The 21,424-nt window shown below is 32.2% G+C and overlaps 1 protein-coding gene across 1 annotated transcript in view; it reads left to right on the top strand.

Annotated features, from left to right (window-relative positions):
• LOC129216368 (uncharacterized) overlaps positions 1-21,176 on the top strand; it is a 100,147-nt gene extending 78,971 nt beyond the window's left edge. The window contains exons 15-19 of the mRNA XM_054850582.1: positions 3,455-3,513; positions 6,248-6,434; positions 6,522-6,820; positions 16,427-16,570; positions 20,835-21,176. Coding sequence (XP_054706557.1) covers positions 3,455-3,513; positions 6,248-6,434; positions 6,522-6,820; positions 16,427-16,570; positions 20,835-20,912 — 767 coding nt within the window. The 3' untranslated portion in view covers positions 20,913-21,176. The remainder of the gene's footprint in view (positions 1-3,454; positions 3,514-6,247; positions 6,435-6,521; positions 6,821-16,426; positions 16,571-20,834) is intronic.
• The last annotated feature ends 248 nt before the right edge of the window (positions 21,177-21,424 follow it).

Here is a 21,424-nt window from a genome sequence, read left to right as displayed (position 1 = left end):
ATTTGGAGAAACTTATTTTTGTTCGAAAGATCTCGGCGAGGACACCTCATTCCCATATTTCACTTTTTCAGTTCCGAAAAACTTAACATTAGCGCCTACGGGGAAATTCAAGGCAATTCCGAACTGTGAGGCGAATTTGCTTCAAACAAACTTTGTAGGAAAAAGCTTTTGATAAAAAAAGTGTATATAAAAGATCTTTTTGATTTGAACAATTTTCCATTCAATTTTGAACAGTTCAAATCCCTTAACATTAGTGCCTACAGGGAAACTGAAGTCAATGTAGATTCTGTACTTGAAGGCAGATTTTTTCCAAACAAATTTTGTTGGAAATAGCTCTTGACGCCAAACTCCAGACTCCATCTCCGAGAATTTAGGGGCGCCTGACTCCGAATCCGACTCCTATGCCCGACAATTAATCGGACTCCGACTCCCCGACTTCTACTCTGATTTCTTAGCTTTGGCAAAAATTTATACAGGGAGGACAAATGACTGACTCCGATTCTTGGATATTCGTCTCCGACTCCTTTATCTCAAAATGAGATTGACTCCGACTCCAACTCCGTAGCTATGGTTTTAACTGTGGAATACTTATTATTAATATGACTTGTTTTTATTTTCACGCTAAAGTTTTAATTTAGGTATTCAGTTTTTGGCGAATAAACTCGAAGTCATTTATGTTTCTACATAAAGATATGCGCAGACGATTTTTTTTACAATGAAAAGTATTTCTTAAAGTTAACATTTTATTGTTTTTATTGATTTTGGTAAGTGCATTAATTAATTCATTTAAAAATTTATTTTTGTCAACAAGGGAAAAATAGTTTTTTTTTTTGATATGATGTATTTATTTTAATGAGCTTATTAATTTTAATTCTTATTCTTCCGTTTTGAAAGCTGTTAAAAAAAATTTTGATGGGAAAAAAGTGTATTAGCTGATTTGTTTAAAAGGTGCTGCTACTTTATTCGTTCCTTTTTTTTACGCAACTAATATTTTAGATGAGTGAGGAATATTTTATTCCTAGAAATTAGCTTAAAATATTTAAAAAATATGTTTGAAACAATTTGCGATTTTAGCTATTTTTGAGAATACTGATCAGGTACTAGAAAGTAGTATGGGTATACAGGAAAGTAGGCTCGTTTAGTTCTAGACAGAACTTCTTGTTTCATAATGAATCTGAAATTCAAAATCAATAAAATACATTCATTGTTTCTGTCAGAGGAACATGTATCTGAAACTCTCAATGTTTATTACTTCCCACCAGGGAACCACAAAAAAATTAAACAATAGCACCAGAAGAACATTGTAAAACATGTTTCTGCCACTCATAAATTATTTGCTCGCGTCCCCTGTTATCGAAATATGAGATATTCGAGTCTGCCGAAATTTTAAGAATTGTCACCAAGTTAAGCCAGTTTCACTAAGTAATGAAAGACATGTTTTCTCGCAATTTATCGATGGATGCCGACTGTGAAATTGCTTGATAAGTTTTCACCAAGTCTTTGAATTTGGCTCTTTTCTTAAAATTTCGGCAGACTTTAAGGTCCATAACGTATTTGATAACTTGCGGACAAGGTCAAATAATTGTGTCTTAATATGCTCTTTTGATTACTACATGTTTCAATTTTTTTCATTATTCCTGTTATTCTCTAATTAGAGGAAATAAAATAACTTTAAATTTTGAACCAAATCACAAATATTTGATAAATTTCTAGCATTTTTTGAATTATGGCTCTAAAAACATGTATAACTAATTTTTGATTTATTCCCTTCTGCATCAGCTTATTTATTGTTCTAAACTTTTTTTTTTTTTTGATTCTGTCAAATTTATGCCCAAAAAGTAATTTTTTACACTATTTGCGCCTGGGGAATCATAGAAAGTTATGAATTTTGACCCTCATCAAAATGGGTCATCGAAAGTTAGATTTTCAGCAAACAATGCTCAAAAAACATGGAAACTCGGAATTAATGATGAAATTTAAGTGCTAAATCATACATAAGTATCAAATTTTACCCAACAAATGTAAAATATGAGCATTTTAGCTGCTTTTTTTAATGTCCATTATGTGATTCTAACTCATGGACATTAATGAATTTGGGTTTACCATTATTTTTAGCTTTTCTCGTTTGTTTATTTTGTTATTAAAGACTTACGCACTTGTCTTTTTGCCACGTTCACCTCAAAATTTTAATGCATTTGCAAGTATCAATTTAAGCTTATATCCCTCTTAAAAATCCTCATTTATGTGCAGGAGTGAATTTATATAATGCTAAAAAAAAGGTTAAGACATTTAAGATGACAATAGAATATGCCAGTTATATGGTGCATATTATTTTATACCATTCTTTTGAAAAATATCTTTCCTAAAAATACTGCATCCCCTAAGTCATGGAAATTAATAGCAGAAGTCATGGAAAGTCATGGATTTAAAAACTTGAAATGTAGCAAATACTCTCTAAATAGCTGCCACATTTCAAAAGCAAAAAAAATGGAAACAGCAGTTTTATTTTACATCATTCCCCACTCTGATTCTTTTCTTTTACTATCTGTCAAAAATTAAGATAGGTTTCTTATAATTTTGTCCACCACTGTAAAGCAGATGTGTATGTATGTGTATAAAACCAGAGCTGCCAACTTTTGAAAATCCAAAATGGTAGCAGCATTCTGCAGGGGGGGGGGGGGGTTGCTTCAGTATCAAACAATGATGAATTGTCAACAGTATAAAGAACAAAATAATGATACTTAATAAATTTCAAATGTAGTATAATAAATATTAATATGGAATAAAAGATTTTATACAGTATATTTTAAGATGATAAATTCTTGATTATAATTAGCTGTACCTTTCACCCACTCGGCATGTCTTTTTGAAGTAACACGCTTACGGCAATCATCTCGACCACCGTGTTCAACTGAAAAATCGATATTGCAAATAGCACATCTTGCATAACCTGTCTTTAAAGATGAAATAAGAAATGGCCAAGTGCTTTTATGTTCATCATAATGCTTTTGGTAGTTTTCCCGCTTTTTTGCTGAAGAACCCATAAACTGCATAAAAACTAAACCGGCAGCACAAGTATAGAAATTTGATTTTCATGCAGTTTATGACTTTTAAATTTTCTTTTTGCGTTCTTTGGATTATAAATTAAAAAAACAGAAAATCGTATTTTCTGGACCCACTTTCATAGCTTTGTAGTTTAAAGCTGTAATTCGTAGAAACTACAATTTTTTCGTAGCAGTTGGCAGCTTTGTATATGATATTTAAGAGAAGACAAAGTTGAATAATTCACAGCTGACTAGTTATCTTAACTGTCAGTAAGGATGGAAGCCATTTTTTTTGGTTTTTATGTGACTTTATGTTATAATAACAATAACACATTATGTAATAGATTTTTTATAGCTTATATGTTTGTTGTGTTCTAAATCTTGAATTTATATTGTAAAATATTTTTTAGTGGGCTTAAAAGGAAATATTGAGACGACGGATCCAGAAATATGTAAAATGCTTTTAGAAGTAAGTAAAATTGTATGAAAGTTTTCATTTTATGATATTTTATAAACATTGTTCTTAAAAAACATAACTGTCTAGGATAATTTTAAGTTCTTTTTGTGTAAGATTCATGGATGCTCTTTTTGTGTAGATATTATTCATACTGATTTTCAAAAAGCTTTCAATGAGGTACTGCATGTTGCTCTAGTCACCCAACCAACTAGCCCATATAGGAGTAAGATGTAAAGTTTTAAATTAGGTTAGAAATTCATAAAATGCACCACCAGCTCAATCATTCCATCCAAGGACTGCAGTTTCATGCTTTTTAGCAGTCATCAGACCGGAATAGGAAGTAACTCAGCTGGAGGCGAAAAACCTCTTAAGGGAGCCAAGAGAGCCAAACAAACTGGTGGGTAATGTAGAATTAGCACACCAGATGAGTGACCACATTAGTAGAACGGTTCAACTCAAAGATTGGTGGCAAAGCATGGTATTTTGCAGTAAGTTACCCCGCCCTAGGATGTTTTATCCCCCTATTAACATTTGTTTTTCATTTGAAAGTTTTAAGTTACGCACATAATCTAGGATTTTTTTCCTCTAAATAATGAAAATATTTGAAATTGAGTTACTTTGTGTACATAAGTATTTTTTTTAATTACTTTTAATAGTTAAAATGCTGCATTCATTCATTAAAACATGAATTCTTTATAAGAGAATAGCTCTATATGAATGGATGGGAAAAGGTTTCAATTTGTCTTATGTAAATATGTCTTAATATTTATGATTACTTGCTATTCTTGTAGCAATTATCCTACCGCTTAGTTTTTTAGCGGTTTAGTCTTAGTTTAAATTTAGTCCAAAATTATTTCAAAACTAGATTTTACCTGCGGCTTCGCTGAGGTTGATGTAGTTTTATTCAATCGATATATATATATATATATATATATATATATATATATATATATATATATATATATATATATATATATATGTATATATATATATATATATGTATACAGTAAAACCTGTAAAGTTGACTACCTGTCTAAGTTGACCACTTTTGTCAGGAACGGAATTAGTCCTATCTTATATAAATGAAGGAAAATCTCTGTAACTTGACCACCTGTCTATTTTGACCACTAATATACACCAGCTTTGGTTTGGAGTATTGTAAAAAACCGCTTTGTAAGTTGACTTTTTGGCAAAAGCATTAGATGGTACTAAAAGTTAAATCAGTTATGCATCAAATGAACATCCAAGATAAAAAACCAATGAATATTTATCGGCAATGTATGGGCCACGTGCACTGTCACGTCCAGCCATTGTGAAGTGGTGCCCACAGTTTGAAGATGGTCACACAGACGTAACCAATGCAGAAAGGCAAGGAAGGCCAACAGCGGTGAGCACGTCTGACTTGGTGCAGTGGGTGGAAGACATAATTCTCAGCAATTGCAGAGTGAGCATAGCACACATTGCACAGGAGTTGGGAATATCTGTTGACAGTGCTCATTGCATTGCCGTCCCCAACTGAATTATCGCAAATTGTGTTCACGATGGGTTCCTTACTCTGGTCCCGATCTGGCGCCCTGCGACTTTTATGTGTTCGGCAAACTCAAAGAACATTTGGGTGGAAGAGAATTTACCAGCAGTCACCAGGTTAAGACAGCTGTTCTAAGCTGACTCAAGAACCAGGGAGCGGATTTCTGTCGTCAGGGCATTGAACGATTAGTGCTACGGTTCGATGAATGTCTGCAACGACTTCCCAGTCGTTTTGATTTTGTAGTAAAATAGAGTGATGTGTCTGTATCATATTGTATTGCAGCATACTTCTCAATAAAGTGTTTTTTGACCTAATGTTTTGTGACATGTAACTTACTTTTTGAACGTCCCTTATATGTTGGATGGATAACTATTTTTAATGACCTTGGTTATATTGCGCTTTTTCTTTGTCCCCAAAAAAGTGAAATATAATGAAGGGTTACTATATTCGGAACTTATACATTCCTCTCTCAGTTTATTTTAAAATATTTTTGGTTTTTCAACCATAAATGGAATTTCCACTTCTGATGAGTACTATTATTTATTAATTAATTTCCTGTTCTCCCTGTAATTCTTAGTGATCAGATATTTTATTTCAATCTTCAAATCTTTTATAAGCTATATATATATATATATATATGTATATATATATATATATATATATATATATATATATATATATATATATATATATATATATATATATGCATATAATTTTTTTTTCAACAAAATTTACTTTAAGCAGAATGAGTCACTATTATAAGCTATTCCAATCTCAGGATAATCTGGAAAGTAGGAAAAATTGCTACTTCCGGGTTGTGGAGACTTGGAACAGCTCATCAGACGAGGCTGTAATGAGCAAAGGAGTATAACGCTTTAAGAGGGCAATTGATCTTCATTGCGGACTAAGAAATGGATTAGGATATGCCCAGAACCTGTGGCTGGTCATCGCACTTGTATTAAGTGTTTTTGTTTTCTCTTCTGTGAATAAGCAAGCATTGTTTTTTGTCTCGTAAATATGTAGCATTCAATTTTTTAAAGAAAACTTTAAAAAAAGGCCTTTTAAAACTTTCAAAAGCATTGACATTAGTATTCTTTAATAATTTTTATTTTTACTAGGTAATTATTGTCTCTGCATTAATAATGAAATATGTTTCAGTGCCTAAATTTGCATAGTGTCTCAAGTTTTATTTACTGTAGTTTCACTTATTTCTCCAAGGGTGGACGTTACATTAAACAGTCAAGCGATCAAATTCTACAGTATTTTACAAGCTATGCTAATGGCCATAAAATTATTTGTTCATTCTTGAAGAAGATAAAAAGCATTGATTCTGACATAAGGGATTTAGAAAGGGAAAAAGAAGAACTAAGGGAAAAAGCAAGTGAATGGTTTAATCCTACATATGGTATGTATTGATCTTGTTAACGCTCCTGACTGAGGAGTTTTGTAGGTTACTGTTTTTTGTACATTTTGTTTTATCTTGTAATTTCAGCACAAATCATTAGAGGAACAAGGAAGATGGCAGAAGACAAAACAGCAGAAAAATTTAACAGAGAGAAAAAACGTTTGGATACAGAAATAAAAAATTTGCAAAATGTGCTACTGTTTCACAATAAAGAGCATTCAAATTATATTAGAACTTTAAATAAAAATCTCAGAAGCACGAAGACTAACACTGATGGGCTTACGAAAGAAAATTGTAAAAAATATGAAGAAAAAGCAATCTTAGAACGAATAAAACTAGAACAAGAATATAATGATAAAATTTTAGAAATTAAATCTCAAGTGTGGGTAAGTGTATACATTTTTTGAACATCAATTTCATGCCAATTTATGAAATGTTTTTTTCTCTTCTCTTTTTAATAGGGCTGCCTTAGGTGCCTTAGTGTTTATTACAAATATTTATTATTGAAATTTTTATTCCTTTAAATATTAGTAGTATTTTAAATGTATTTTATTTTCAGTGATTATTTTGTTAATCTTTTGGGAAAAACCACAAAAGTGCACTACAAAATATTGACAAGTCAATGAAATGAATTACTTAACAGTTGGTTATTTCATCATGTAAACTCATTATCCCCCCCCCCTCCCTCTATCTAAACACTCTAATGTGAGTGCCCCGATATTCTGAACACATTTTGATGGTCCTGGCGAAACTAAATAGACTTAACATAGGTTGACCTCTCTGTCTACACCCTATAGCACACCAGTATTATGAACACTATTCTTAACCCCATTAAGTTACTACCTCTCCATATAATGAACATGTTAACAATCGGTATTCTAAGAATTCCTATGAATCAAATTGGAAAGTCTGAAATATATTCACGATTCTATCAATATGATTGAATGGCATTAAAAATTGGAGAGAGGAAGAAGAAAAAGTATTTTCCCAGGTATTACTGCATCACATGCAGAACCTGAAAATTCTGCCACTGAACTATATTTCTAGAATCCAACCATAATATCAAGTTGTATTCAAGACCTTTAAAGTCTATTACCTTCAAGCAAAATGCGGCTGAAAATCACAAGGAAACATTTTCACATGAATGACAACACGTACCTTGCCTGAGAACACACAATACAAAAATAGATTAAAAACACTTTTTTTTTTAAGTATTGTACAGAAAGCTGTGTTATAATATTTCATTATTGAATGTTACGTTACACATTTTAAATTAAAAAGGAAATGAATAAATTCAAGAGTTTAGGTCCTACCAGGGGTGTTTGTGACCCGAACATTTTCGGTTGCCGTTTCCGAAATTTTGGGCTGACAACACATTATAAAACTGAAAAATTAGTTTGAAAAAAACATTTAAGAGGTTTTTTTTTTAAATACTTTAATGAAATGGGAGAGGGGGGCGGTCAAGCTTTGTCAGAGTTTCAAAAAATTTCAGTCCTTAGAAAATTTTACCCGATTCTACTGTCGCCCCTGGGTTCTAGAGTTGAATTAGACATTACACTAGCCACCAATCCAAAATTCAGCATCTCTGTCTCAGTGACTTGTATAGCTCACACGAGCAAAGTACTGAACTGAACATAGTCTACTAACACAATAGAATACATATACAGTCAGATCCCCACTTACGAGAGCGATGCGTTCCAAGACTCCTCGCGTAAGTCAAAATTTCGCTTTGTGGAAAAGTGTTGTGTATATGATTTTTGTATTAACATACCCAGTCATTTTAGACATTTAAAAACCTTTTAAACTGTTTTTGACCATATTTTAACTATGTATTACCGTTTCTTACATAAAGAGCTGAATTTTTACAGTATTTTTTAAAAAGTTGCATTATTCAGCATAAAATACTGTTAAGATGCACAAAATCAATGAACATTGGGAGAGAGAGACATAAAAATAAAACAGTACTGTGCATACAGTATGTAGTAATTATAAAGCACTGCACTGTAAGAGTACTCTACAGTAGATACAATAAGTTACATTTATAGCTTAAAAATTGAAGATGACAATTTATCCTGCGAAATCTGATCATCACTCTAATATATGTTTTAATACAGTAGCTTTGCATTTACTTTTCTAACATATACAGCTATGGTATCATCCCTCTGGGACCCCCCTGGACTTATACGGATTGCCTTCTCTTGACTTTTGATTATACGTATGAAAGATTCACTCATATTTAATTGTCCTGCTACCTTCCACCTACTTTCTAGTTGTTCAAGCTTATCAAGAATCTTTACCTTTTCTTAAAATATCACAAAATTTTGCTTCTTGCTTCCGTCTTAAAACTTTAGATCAAACAGCGTGCCTAGGTGCCACAATATTTCATCACCTTTCATAATTAGAACAAATAAATGAAAAATAAGGAGTGGTGATACATATGCACTAACAATGCTATGTTTATAGTGTGGTGTGTGGGAACTTGCGCAGTCAGTGATACTGAAAGGATGAAAGTACATTCACAAATTAATGTTTAGTAGTCAATAACAATGCCGAAACTTAGCATCACGATTCCTTTCCAAATATTTTCGTGTTGAGAGCGAAAAATTCACTTTAGCTCTAAAATTCGTTGATCCTGAAAAACTCGGGTCATAGCTATTTCACGTAAGTCGGATCGCTTTCTAGCAGGAGTCGACTGTATATGCATTCTTCAGTCTTCCTCTATAATGAACACTCCCATAATCTGGACACTTTTGTTCGGTCCCATGAGTGTTCAGAATAGAGAAAGTTCACTGTATACAATTTTAAAGTTTCACGAATGAACTTACTGTAAGAATTAGGGGTGTATGATTTTTGCTATTTTTCAATGCAATTTGAAAGTTTAAATCGCGAGTGTCTCAAAGTGGAGTTTTAGACTTAACGATGTTTATTAACAATGTCCTGTTATATATTCATATATGGCAGGATACATGTTAAATATTACACTGATATTTCAATGTAATATTTAACACTAGTTTATTACAAAACAGAGTAGTGGTGATTGTTAGGGTTTAAATAAATAAATCTATAAATAAGTAATAGAGTAAACATTTTATGTGACTATAGACAAAATGTTTATTTTAAACTTCTAAAATGTAAATTTTAGAAAGGCACCTAATGTTAAAAAAAAAATCATCTTTGTCATTAACTATAAACATCTCCCCAAACCCAATTAAGAAACCTTATTACTCTATTGAATATCCATAACTATCATTTCCTTTGATTGACAGTTTTACCTTTTTCCAGGTCATCAGTAAACTTCTAGAAAACATGCAAATAAATCCTATCTCAATTTTAAATTAGTTTATTAGTCTCTTTTTTTGGAGGGAGGGGGGGGAGGTCATGATGTCAGAAAAATTTTCCTAGTAACAAAAAAAAAAAGTTCAACCAATAGCATTTGGATAAAAAATGTTACAAATACAGCAGTTTATTTTGTTAAACAGTGAATTTGAAAAATGTTACTCAAAACAACTTTTGATTTCGTTTTTATTTATCTTGATGATTTATTTTTAGAGAGGAAGTTGAACACCACAATTGTACTCCTCTTTCTCAGCCACAAACCCAAGTTTTTGGTTGAGCTGGTTGTCACAGCTGTCCTGAGAGGCAATTCGCTTAAATAAAACATGCAAATCACTAGTGCATGCTGTTTAAAAGCATTTTCAAACAATACAATTGATCCATTAGAGACTCTAGTATTTGTTTTTGAACCCTGTATCATCATATCCAACAGCTTTATTAATTGTCATATCAATCAATCTAATAATATTATTTCTGTAATGTATTTTCGGTTACCCCCACACAATTACTTCCTTATTTCTTTATCAAATTCCATGGTTTACCCATCATTTTAAAGCTTATCGTGTCGGCTATTGACGAAAAGTGGAACCATGGTAATTTAGTATGAATAATATTTCTCAATGGAGCTTGCTCGTTGTGTTTTTCATACTTCATAAAACTATGAAAGTAAGGCAGTTCATTTTCTTTTAAACCGGCGAAAAATAACATTTCGCTTTGTGCCTGTTTTTCGAAAAATTACCATTAAGAAATCGAATTATATTTCAATAAGGCCCCTATAGTGGAGGAGCCAATACATCCACCATTTTGGAGCAAACTTGATCCAATGCTTCGCAGCAATAGCATTGCTGCTGATGTTTACATTTCTTTAGCATGTGTTAAGGCTGTTCCAGTAGAAAACCATGCTAAACTTGACTCTTTGGAAACAGCGACAAAAAAAATCTAATCTCCGGATTGCAATGAAACTGTTTACTACATCAGATGAATGTGTAGAGAAATACGTGCATGAAGTAAATTGGTGCTGAGTTACCTACATTTATCACAAAATGATATTAAAAAGTACTTTTTGTCAAATATGAAATATTTCTCTTACACTCCATTCATGAGAAATCAGCTAAACACAGAGATTTGAGATTTTTTTTCCTGAACCATGGAAACAGTGTAGACGCATTGCATTGAAATATTTTGTAAATATCATTAAAAAAATTTTTAATGCTCACCTGTTCTGAAACTTACTTGATTTCTGTCAACTAATCTTATAGTTGCTTAAAGTGCTAATAGATGGCGTCAAAAACTCGAATAAGTTAGGATACGTGAAATTAATGTCTATTTTATTAATCGCTCGGCTTTTTTCTCACTTTTATGCTAATAAATGATTCTATATGGACTATAAACTTTCTGTAACAAGTTTCATTCCTTCGTATTCATCATATAGCAGTCTAGAATTTTTTTTTCTCTGAAACCAATTGTTTGTGATCACGTGGGGATCCCTCTGGACAGATATCGCTATCAGTTTTGTAGGAGGAACTAGATTTTTGCGAAAAATTGGGGCTTTCCGTGTGTGTGCCTGAAGTGATGGCCAGTGCTTGTACTCGAGATGGCAGTGAGTGTTGTCAAGGAAAGAGAAAGGGGGGGGGGAGAGATCAGAGGGCGTCCCTGTGTGTATTATTCGTATTGTTAGAAATGAGCGGGTGAACAAAGAGTGGAGAGTTGGCCAACAAGTGCTCGCCAAGGAGAGAATCTTTCTTAATCCAGAATGAATATCTTTCTAAATTGATGCAACAAAGATCATTAAAATTTCGTGATATTTTATTTCAACAACGATTTTAACTATTTTTCATGAAGTAATTAATATTTCCTAATGTTAACGAAGGACAAAGATCATCTGAAAATAGTTCTTATTTAATAAAAAACCTTGCTCAATCCATTTGCACAGGTGTGACATTTTTGTGCATATATTTGCCCTTGATAACAAAGAGCAAATGTATTGTGTATGATAATATGATATGAACTTTCTAAAAAAAAAAAAATTTGAACTTGAAAAATAAAGATTTTTACATATTGTTTGTGTACGTCTAATATGCTCAAATCATTACCTTTTAAACACAAAAACTTTTTTTAGAAAGTAAGTACTTTGTATATTATATACGTTTAATGGTTTTTTTATTTGAATGTATCGAAATTTTAAGACAAAGCTTTAAATTCTGGGTATGAATTACAAATACAAACATAAAAATGTCAAATTTGTGAAAAATGGATTAGGTAAATCTGCATCTCAATTTTATACTTTAAAGTTTTAGACTTGGAAAAGTAACAGATTAAGTAAACAGATTCATAAGTGTTTATTTAAATTGCACAATAATATACACATGTTGATTGTCATTTAGTGACAACTTATTCTGTGCTCTTTCAAAAAGTGTGCAATTAAATTCAAAGTTTTATTTTCAATTTCTTTTTTTAATTTCAGAAATGTTTACTGTATGAAATAAAACAATATGGAATTTTCAGATGTGAAAAATATTATATTTAATTGAATGCAGAAAATCTTTACCTTTTGTCTCCAAATATATTAGGAAGAAATAAAAGTAAGATAAACCATGTGATTTGGCAGCTGTGTTTTGAAGTGAAAGGGTTTGGTAATTAAAAATCTATGCTGATGTAGAAGTTAAAAAATTGGAATTGCATACAATTTTAAATTGTCAAAAAAAAAAAAATGTTGTTCTCTTATTAGTAAATACATGTTAAGTGCTTCAAAGTGAAAAAATTTTACAATCAGGTTGATGTACAGAACTTTTTTTTTTATTTTCTAATTTTGGACAACATTTCTCTGTTAAGTGCTACAAGCTTGTCTAGGCATCATAAAATAACAATCGGGCAACTTGTCACTCTGTGCTGTTGTGTATGTAAAAAGATATGTGTAATGTGTATAAATATGCAAAACATGAAATCATGCATAAAAGCACTACAGGTTTAAAAAACCTGGAGTTTTTTAAAAATGCCCAGCCCACCTGGACTTTTTTAATTTTTGATGTTAAAACCTGGGATTATTCAAGTGTAATTTTAATCTCAATCTCTATTTAATCATTGTGTCAGACTGCTGCTCTTATAATTTTACTTTTGATTGAGCAAAATATAATTTTAAATCATGCAAGTATTTTTATTTACATATACTGTAACAATGTCAAAATTAAAGTAAAAAAATATATGAATTTGAAAACCGTTTAATTATTATATGAAATGTTATCAAAAATTTTTTTCTTAAACAGGACCAAATAGGAAAGAAATATTTATCTCTCCTCAGACACAAGTTGTGTGAGTAGCATTGTGAAAAAAAGGCTATTTATGATCCTAAAATACAATATGTAGTACAGTAGAACCTCTCTTATCCGAACCTCTATTAACCGAAACTCTCCGTTAACCGAAGTCGGTTTCAATTCTCTTTTTTTTTCCCTATTATGATCTAAAATTTTCTCTAAACGAACATCCATTTTTAAATTTTTCTCCCCACATTTCTTTTGCATGTCAGCCGTTTTTTCCAAACTACGAGTGCAGATAAATAGTTTGGAATTCCTTCTCACTAGCTCAATTCTTGGTATGAGTATACTCTCCCCTACTTTCAAGCGTTCCTGTTCTAAACAAAAACACATGTCATTTCGAAATTTGGAAGGTCATACTGCCGAGGCCCAGAACAATCAAATGTTTTTGCACCGTCTGATTGTAAGCAAGTGCAAAGAATCACCTCTTTTGTAATCTCAAGAGCAGAGAAGTTTTCTTCGCAGCAGAATTTGAAAAGGAGGAGGTCACTCTGTGTCACTTATCCTTTGTGAACCTATTCCAGGAAAAGGGAAAAGAAGGAAAACCCGTTTGCTGTTCTCTGTCGCGTTGGGCTGGGCAGCTGGCCAGAATTCGAAATTTCCCGGAAATTTCGTGCTAATCTGTGGGTTATCTTTTTCTGCTCCTACATTTTCGATCAGAATTTTCTTGAGTGCTATCAGTGAAGTTGGTAGTTTTGACCTGCCGGGGGATCTGATAGAACTAACGCATTGTTTTTCTTATTTTTGAAACTCATGTTTTCTTCTTTATGATGGCTTCCATTAAGAGAAAAAGAATCGTATTAACCATACAGGAAAAATATGATATTGTAACGAGACTAGAATTTGGTGAAGCTGTTACAAAACTTGCGAAAGAGTTTCACGTTGGTGTGTCAACCGTGAGCGAAATGAAAAGAAACTCGGAAAAAATTAAAAAGTGTTTTGCTGAGTTTGATATCACGAAAGGTGCCAAATTCCGAAAAACGATGAAATTAGCCGATCATACAGATTTAGATGCGACTTTGTACAAATGGTTTGTGCAGAAAAGATGTGAAGGAATACCCCTATCTGGACCAATGATTCAAGAAAAAGCTTTGATTCTCAACTGGAAGCTTGGTGGTTCTGATGACTTCAAAGCCAGTAGTGGCTGGTTAGAGAAATTCAAAATTCGCCATGGTATAAGGCAACTCAATATCGAGGGGGAAAAATTGTCTGGAAATGTCGCAGCAGTTGATTCATTTGTTGCAAAGATTGAAGATTTGATAAGAGATGAGAATTTATCCCCAGATCAAATTTACAACTGCGATGAAACCGGACTGTATTGGAAGGCCCTTCCTGAAAAAACTTTAGCTGCGATAAATGAAACTTCTGCTCCCGGAAGGAAACGAATTAAAGATAGGGTCACTGTTTTAGCCTGCTCCAACGCATTGGGTTCCCACAAGCTTGAACTAGCTGTTGTTGGGAAAAGTAAGAATCCGAGATGTTTTAAGAATGTAAACAGATCTGCTCTTCCTGTACACTATTTAAATCAAAAAAATGCTTGGATGGATTCCAATTTGTTTTCCAAGTGGTTTTTTGATATTTTCGTGCCTGCAGTGAAATCTTGGCAAGAAAAAAAACATTTGAATGGAGCGCTTCTGTTATTCGACAACTGTCCAGCTCATCCGGAACATAACTCTTTAAAATCTGGTAACATCCGGTGTTTATTTTTGCCCCCCAATACAACATCTCTGCTGCAGCCTATGGATCAGGGAGTCTTAGAATCTTTAAAACGACGTTACCGAAAGCAGTTTATCAGAAAATTACTTTTTGAAGGAGATTCTGAATCTGGTGCAGTTTCAATAGTTGAGTTTTGGAAAACTATTAACATCAAAGACTGCATTTATATGATTAGTGACGCGTGGGAATCTTTGCCGCAATCGACACTAAGACGAAGTTGGAGAAAACTTTTGCCGAATTTTTCAAGTGGCACAGATGAAAATGCTACTGACATTGCGAAAGATATTGTTACTGAGTTTTCAAGCGTTTTCAGCACAATGAAAGGCTTTGAAAATTGTGGTGATAGAGAAATTACAGATTGGTTGAATTGTGACATGGAAGATACAGGCTTCCAGTTGCTCAATGATGAGGACTTAATAGCAGAAGTCCGGAATTCTCCAAAAGAAGATGATGATGATGAAGATGAGAATGATTCTGGAACAAATAAGATAAGTAACAATGATGCATTTGAGAGTTTTGCAAAAGGTCTTGCTTGGTTGGAACAACAGGAACAATGATTCCTCTGAACTCATGATTTTAAGAAAACTTCGGGATAGAGCTGCACGGCAAAGGACGGCGAAATTGCACCAGATGAAACTTCCATTTAAACCATTGTAAATTTTGTTCCAGAAATAAATTAATTTTCATTTATAATTTTAATTTCTTTAACAGTAAAAATATAGCCATAACAGTTGAACGACGACTCTACATATTAAACTAGATGATTATAGATGAATTCTCGAATATCTGAAGTTTTCGATTATCCGAAGTAGGTTCGGTCCCAATTACTTCAGATAATCGAGGTTCTACTGTAATGTATTTTTTGCAGTTTGTTCTCACAACCTATGACTAAGTTATAAAGAGGCAGCATAAGCAGTAAACATGAAGAAGTTATTTTTTAATTCATTGACTCGAGAAGTTAAAAATAATAATTAAAACAGCATCAAAATTAACAATTATTATTAATAATATTGTGAGATTCCGCGCTGTTGTGCCGTGTTCTGAGTGTTGTTTCCCCAAAGGTTTCGACGCCATCTGCGGCGATCATCTTCAGTGTTTACGTGGTCAAAGCTTCCAGGGAAGCAACTTCCTAGCTACTGATGCAGATTTCGAAGTGTCATCACTATTTATGTGGGACAAGCTAGCTCTCCCTTCGTTTTGGGCTAGGATTGACTGAAACAGTTTGTCAGCCAATCCTGGCCCAAAAAAAAAGAAGAGCTAGCTCTTCCCACATAAATAGTGACAGTTCGTCAGCCAATCCTGGCCCAAAACGAAGGGAGAATGGCCGTGGCCCGGTTTGGCGAACCCTGCAAGTAAATAAAAAGGAAGACATGTTTAACAGGCAATAAAGATTGAAATGCTTTATTCTTAAGCTAGGAGTTTTTGTTGTGCTTTTCCATAGTTTGGTTGAACATTCAAAAGTCACAAAAGTTTTTTTGAATAATAAAATCCAAATTTAGCACATTCAAAATTAACGATTAGTTGTCCTCACTTTTAAATATTTTAGCCAAAATTTAGAAATATAGTAAATAGTATATAATTTTATTCTGTGTACAGGTTGGGTTTTAAAAGGATTTTTTTATTTGTTTCCAGTGTAAAAGATGCCTAGAGGTTGGAAAAATCTATTGCTGCTGGAATACATACTATTGTACTGAAGACTGTAGGATTAAACATCGTGCAGTTCACCAGCCTTTATGCCGTGATAAAAAGAAATTACTTTCGGGGCATTCTGTAACGGTAATAGTTATTCTTTTTATAAGTTTGACTTTTGATAATAAAATGCTTTAGATTGTTGATCAAGGAGGGTGGCGAGCTCCCCTCCTTTGAGGGACCCTGCACAGGTAATTTTTCTGAATTAAAATCATGCCATCTTGATGACATTCTGGAATGGAATGGGGCTTGACCCTCCTTCCTGAAACTTTTTGGGGATTAAAGATCCAAAAAAGGAATTTCAAATGATCTTTATTGATGTTAGAAGGTCTTCCCCCAGGATGTTTTGAAAAACAACTCAGGTAGTGTTAGGGGAAGAAAGGGAATTTTAAAAGATTCCCCTGAAATTATTTCAAAATTGAAGTTCCAGAGAGCAATTTTAGAATGCCTCCTTCAATGGAAAAAGAAAGAAAGAGGTTCAAGGAAATCCTTGGATAAATCTCTAAAGTTTAAATTGTTTTGATGAAAAAGATGTGGTGGCCCCCACCCCTCCGCCCCAAATGTTATTTTATTCTTTTTAGTGTAAATGTATTTCATAAATAGAATAATGTTATCATCACAAAATTTCTCCTCTTTTTTTCATATAAATGCTTCATACTAAAAAGAAAAAAACTATATACATTTCTAAAATTTTAAGCATTTGGCATTAAAAATTGATCCCCTCTAGGATTTGCTTGTGTGCTAATTGAATTAGAACCATTTAAATACAAAAGGTTTGCAAAACTAATTCATATTTCATAACATACATATTACTTGTGATAAAGATCCTAATATATGTCTTTACTTAGCCCAGTTTTTGATTATTGGCATAGATGAGGATAAAAATCCTGATAAAGTAATGATAGTGGATAAATTTCATGCTTGCTCCAGCGAACCCTTGATTCAAAAATTTATTATGATTACTATTGATATTGCTTTTGTAAGGCAACAAAATTTGTAACATTGGTTTTGTATTTAAACATTTAATGGGTTAATTGCATAAAATTTGCTGTTTTCCATCTTAACCGAAGTAATAATTTTATTTTAGAATCAAATTTTTTTTAGCTTTAAGTCATACCTTAAGATTAAGCAAATCATTTAATGTAGTCCTGAAGTCTCTAAATGGTCTAGTTGCTGATACATAAGCAACAGCAGGCCTCAGATTATTCCATGACAATCAGGCCATGTATAAAAATGCTTGAAAAATCGCTTTTCTTTTTAAATTTAATTTTCAAAAAATTCAGATGGGTGGTGTTCTTCTATTTGCTCAAGAAGCTAATGATATTAGTTTACAACCTGCTTTGGTGGAAAATTTGCACCAGATTGCACCATTTTTATTTTTTAAAACAAATTGCCTCCTTTTGTGAAGCTTAATAAGCAAAATAAGTAAATACAATTTATAGAGGAAATGCAGAGCTTCTTCATAGTTTCTGAAAAATGTTACTTGAATCTACTATCACCCCTGAGTAACCCATAAAATTAGAAGATTTAACTGAACTTCCTGATTTCTGTTCTCCATCTTTCTGCCTCCTGTTTGTCTAATTTGTTTCTATGTAAAGCTCCCCCTAATTAGGAGAGAAGGAAACAAAAGCAGTGCATGAGGAAGAAAATTTATTAATTTTAGAAATGGAAAATCAATGTATAGTTGGAATTTGCTAAAAATCATCGTGAATCTGAGTCAATCCGTAAATTTTATGGAGTATTTTAAGAATAATGCTGTTCAACTATTTTAATTTCTTTTGATGCTCATAAACCTTAAAGCCACACCTAAATGATGTTCAAAGCCATTTTTTTCCTCTACTGTATACCTTTGATTTTAATAGAGATCATCAACAGTCCTTTTTGTAGTCAAAGGTGGGATTTTTAGATCTTTACATTTTGGTTTTGGAAGTTCACAAGATAATAGCATCACATTCTAAGTTATATAGCTGTAACTTAATAATAAAAATACTCACAACTGACCAAAATTCTAGGTCAAATGCTAAATTGTTATTAATTTCAATGGTTGCTAACTCTTTAGGGGACAAATGCACAAAATGAACTTCTGCAAAAACTAATCCCTGAGAATCACAATTGAGAAAAAGTGACTTATTTCATTTTTCTAACCTGTATAGTTTACAGCCTCTTACAAAGTGAAAAAATGACAATTTTAGACCTCTGTAAAGCAAAATCATTCAAGTATTACGCATGTTCTGTGTATTGTTTTGTGTGTCACATTTGTTTTAAAAAAATGTTTGCTAGAAATTGTATAATTCAATTAGTTAATACATATGCGAAAACAGAAATTAAAAGCATGAAAACATCATATCACATTCTTATGTTTTGTATAATATACACTTTACACTGTGTTCCTGTTTAAACTGCAAAACCTCTTATTTTCACAACCGTTAATCCAAGAAGCATACTTCCAATCCAAAAATGTTCAAAATCAAATGCAGAGTTCAGATATCAAAGTCTGAAGCAAAAAAAAAAAAACAAGAGTCAAAAAATACGAAATTTAACTTTTTAATTCGTGCTCTTAGTCCCTAACTTATGCATGGCTGCCAACTTGTACAATTTAGCTGTACATTGTAAAATTTTCGGACGTTTTGTATGATTACACGATTTTATGGCAGATTTGTACGAGAACTGCGCATTTCTGTATCGGATACCAGCATAGAGAGCATTTTAAACTAAAACTTACAGAAAAACTATTATTTTGAACAAGTATTTGATGGGCAATTTTTGAAAGCTGCGAAGTCGGCAACTTTTTACATTTTTAAGTTCAAAGAAATAAAAGTTTATTTATTTACTTATTTTTTAATTTATTTTTTTCTTCTTACAAAAGCACAAATCAAGTAAAGGTAAGGATTTGAAAATATTATAATACTTTAAATTTTAATACTACTCAAAAAGCATAGAAATATAGCCACCATGTACATTGTAAGATTTTTTTAAAGTTGAAATGTTGGCAGCTATGCTTATGTTTAGGGAAAAGATCTCGATTGAAAAATATTACTAATGCAAAAAACTTGACTTTAGTGCTTTCAAAACTCAAAAAGACATTCAAAATCAAAGTTTTAAGAGACCATGCACAAGATGAGATTGGAACATGCCCTTTGAGAAAAATGACAGGTTGTCAAAGAAAAAATATATTTTTTTCAATTGCTATTCAGAAATAATGCAAATGTTATGCCATGACACCAGAAAGCACCCTACTAATGCTTGTAATGTTTGAAAAAGCATGCACTGTGCACATGTATAACTTTAAGCCCTTGTTAGTTGCTTACTGCCCCTCCCCCTCCCCCCCCTCCTCCCAAAGATGCTATTGACAGTCAGTGTAAACTGGTGTAAGTCGCAAAACACAGTGTTTCATATCTGTGAATAGTTTAATACTAAAGTCAAGCTTTTTGTGTTGGAATTATTTTTCAATGGAGATAATTTCCTCAAATACATTAAGGGATTTAGGACCCATATAAAAACTTTGAAACAGAAATAAAATGTCAAAAAATACAAACTTTAAATATCTTAACTTTGCATCTGAATTTGCAATTGGAAGTATACATCTAGGACTAACGGTTGCAAAAATAGAGGTCTTGCAAGTTAAATAGGAACACACAATATTACAGTATAACTTTGATTTAACGATACCCAATTTAAGGATTTCCTCAATTTTATAATACAGTTCACTAGTCTGAATTTGTCTGTATTAAGTGTCTATGCTCCTCAATATAACGATATCCTTGGTTTTGGATAACTTTTTCCAGTCCCTTGACAATTGTTAAATCAAGGTTATACTCTATACATACTGAAAAAAACAAAACATCATGTGAATGTAGAAATTTTAATTTCAATTTGGTAACATAAAAAAATAATTGTGTAACTTATGAAGACTGGTTTTTATTTTCAGTACTACATTTGGAGAAAAACCCTACTGTATTGTATGCAGCATGTTTAGCTGTCACAAATCTAATCTGAAATTCCTTTGGCATAAAGGACTTTCCTGGAAATGACTTGGAATCTGGAGGGTTTTTTACTGATGTTTTGCTTTCAGACAAATTATTAGAATTTAAAAGTGATAAATGAAACTTTTTGCAATTGAAATTTTGTGAGAGGTTTAATTTTGAAATATGAAATGTTGTGAAATGGTCACTCTAATGGCACAGAATTTGTGATGGGGGCCTCAATGCGAACCCAAATTACGCCTGAATCAACCCTGTAAACAGGCATTCAGCTTTTTATCTGGTCTTTTTTACTTACCTAAAATAATTTTTTACTCATAATATTTGAATAGTATTATTTTCATTCATTTTATTATTCTTTTTCTTTTCAGATTGAAGAAATAACAGATTCAGAGGCTTGTGAAGCTAGCACATCAACCTTTCCGGTGCCCGTGATTGAAGAAGATTAGTGTTTTGTTTCTAAGCTGTTTATTTGTTAAAAACTTTTTGCTTACAAATCCTTTATTTTTGTAATCAATTATTTCCAAATCTTACATTTGTTTTTGTTTTTTCATCTGTGTGTTATAAAGTTTTCTCTTCATGCATATTTGTATTGGGAACTGTGCAAGTTTTGTTATGTTCTCTTCATAGTGGGGAAATTTGAAGTCTCATTTTTGATTTAAAAAAAAAAACTAGATCAATCATGTGCAGACATATTTTTAAATAAAACAAGTTTTTCCAAATGTATGCTTGCATTTCATATGTTTTATAACGGTACAATAATTTATATTAATGGACTGTCAATGTGTAAACAGAAAAAACTGAAATGACTACAAATGCATGGAATAGTAGAGTTTTGGACTATGGGTCAATGGCGCCCATATGCAAATTTTTAGTGAGGTGACTCAGATATTTCCCTCATTTCTTTAGCAGGATATTTTCCTCCATAGAAACCGATTTCAATACAGATTAGAGTTATTAA

Source organism: Uloborus diversus, chromosome 2 (genome assembly GCF_026930045.1).
Source record: "Uloborus diversus isolate 005 chromosome 2, Udiv.v.3.1, whole genome shotgun sequence".
Lineage (NCBI taxonomy): Eukaryota > Metazoa > Arthropoda > Arachnida > Araneae > Uloboridae > Uloborus > Uloborus diversus.
The sequence above is the reverse complement of the archived record's forward strand: the minus strand, read 5'-3'. Positions and strand labels throughout refer to the sequence as shown.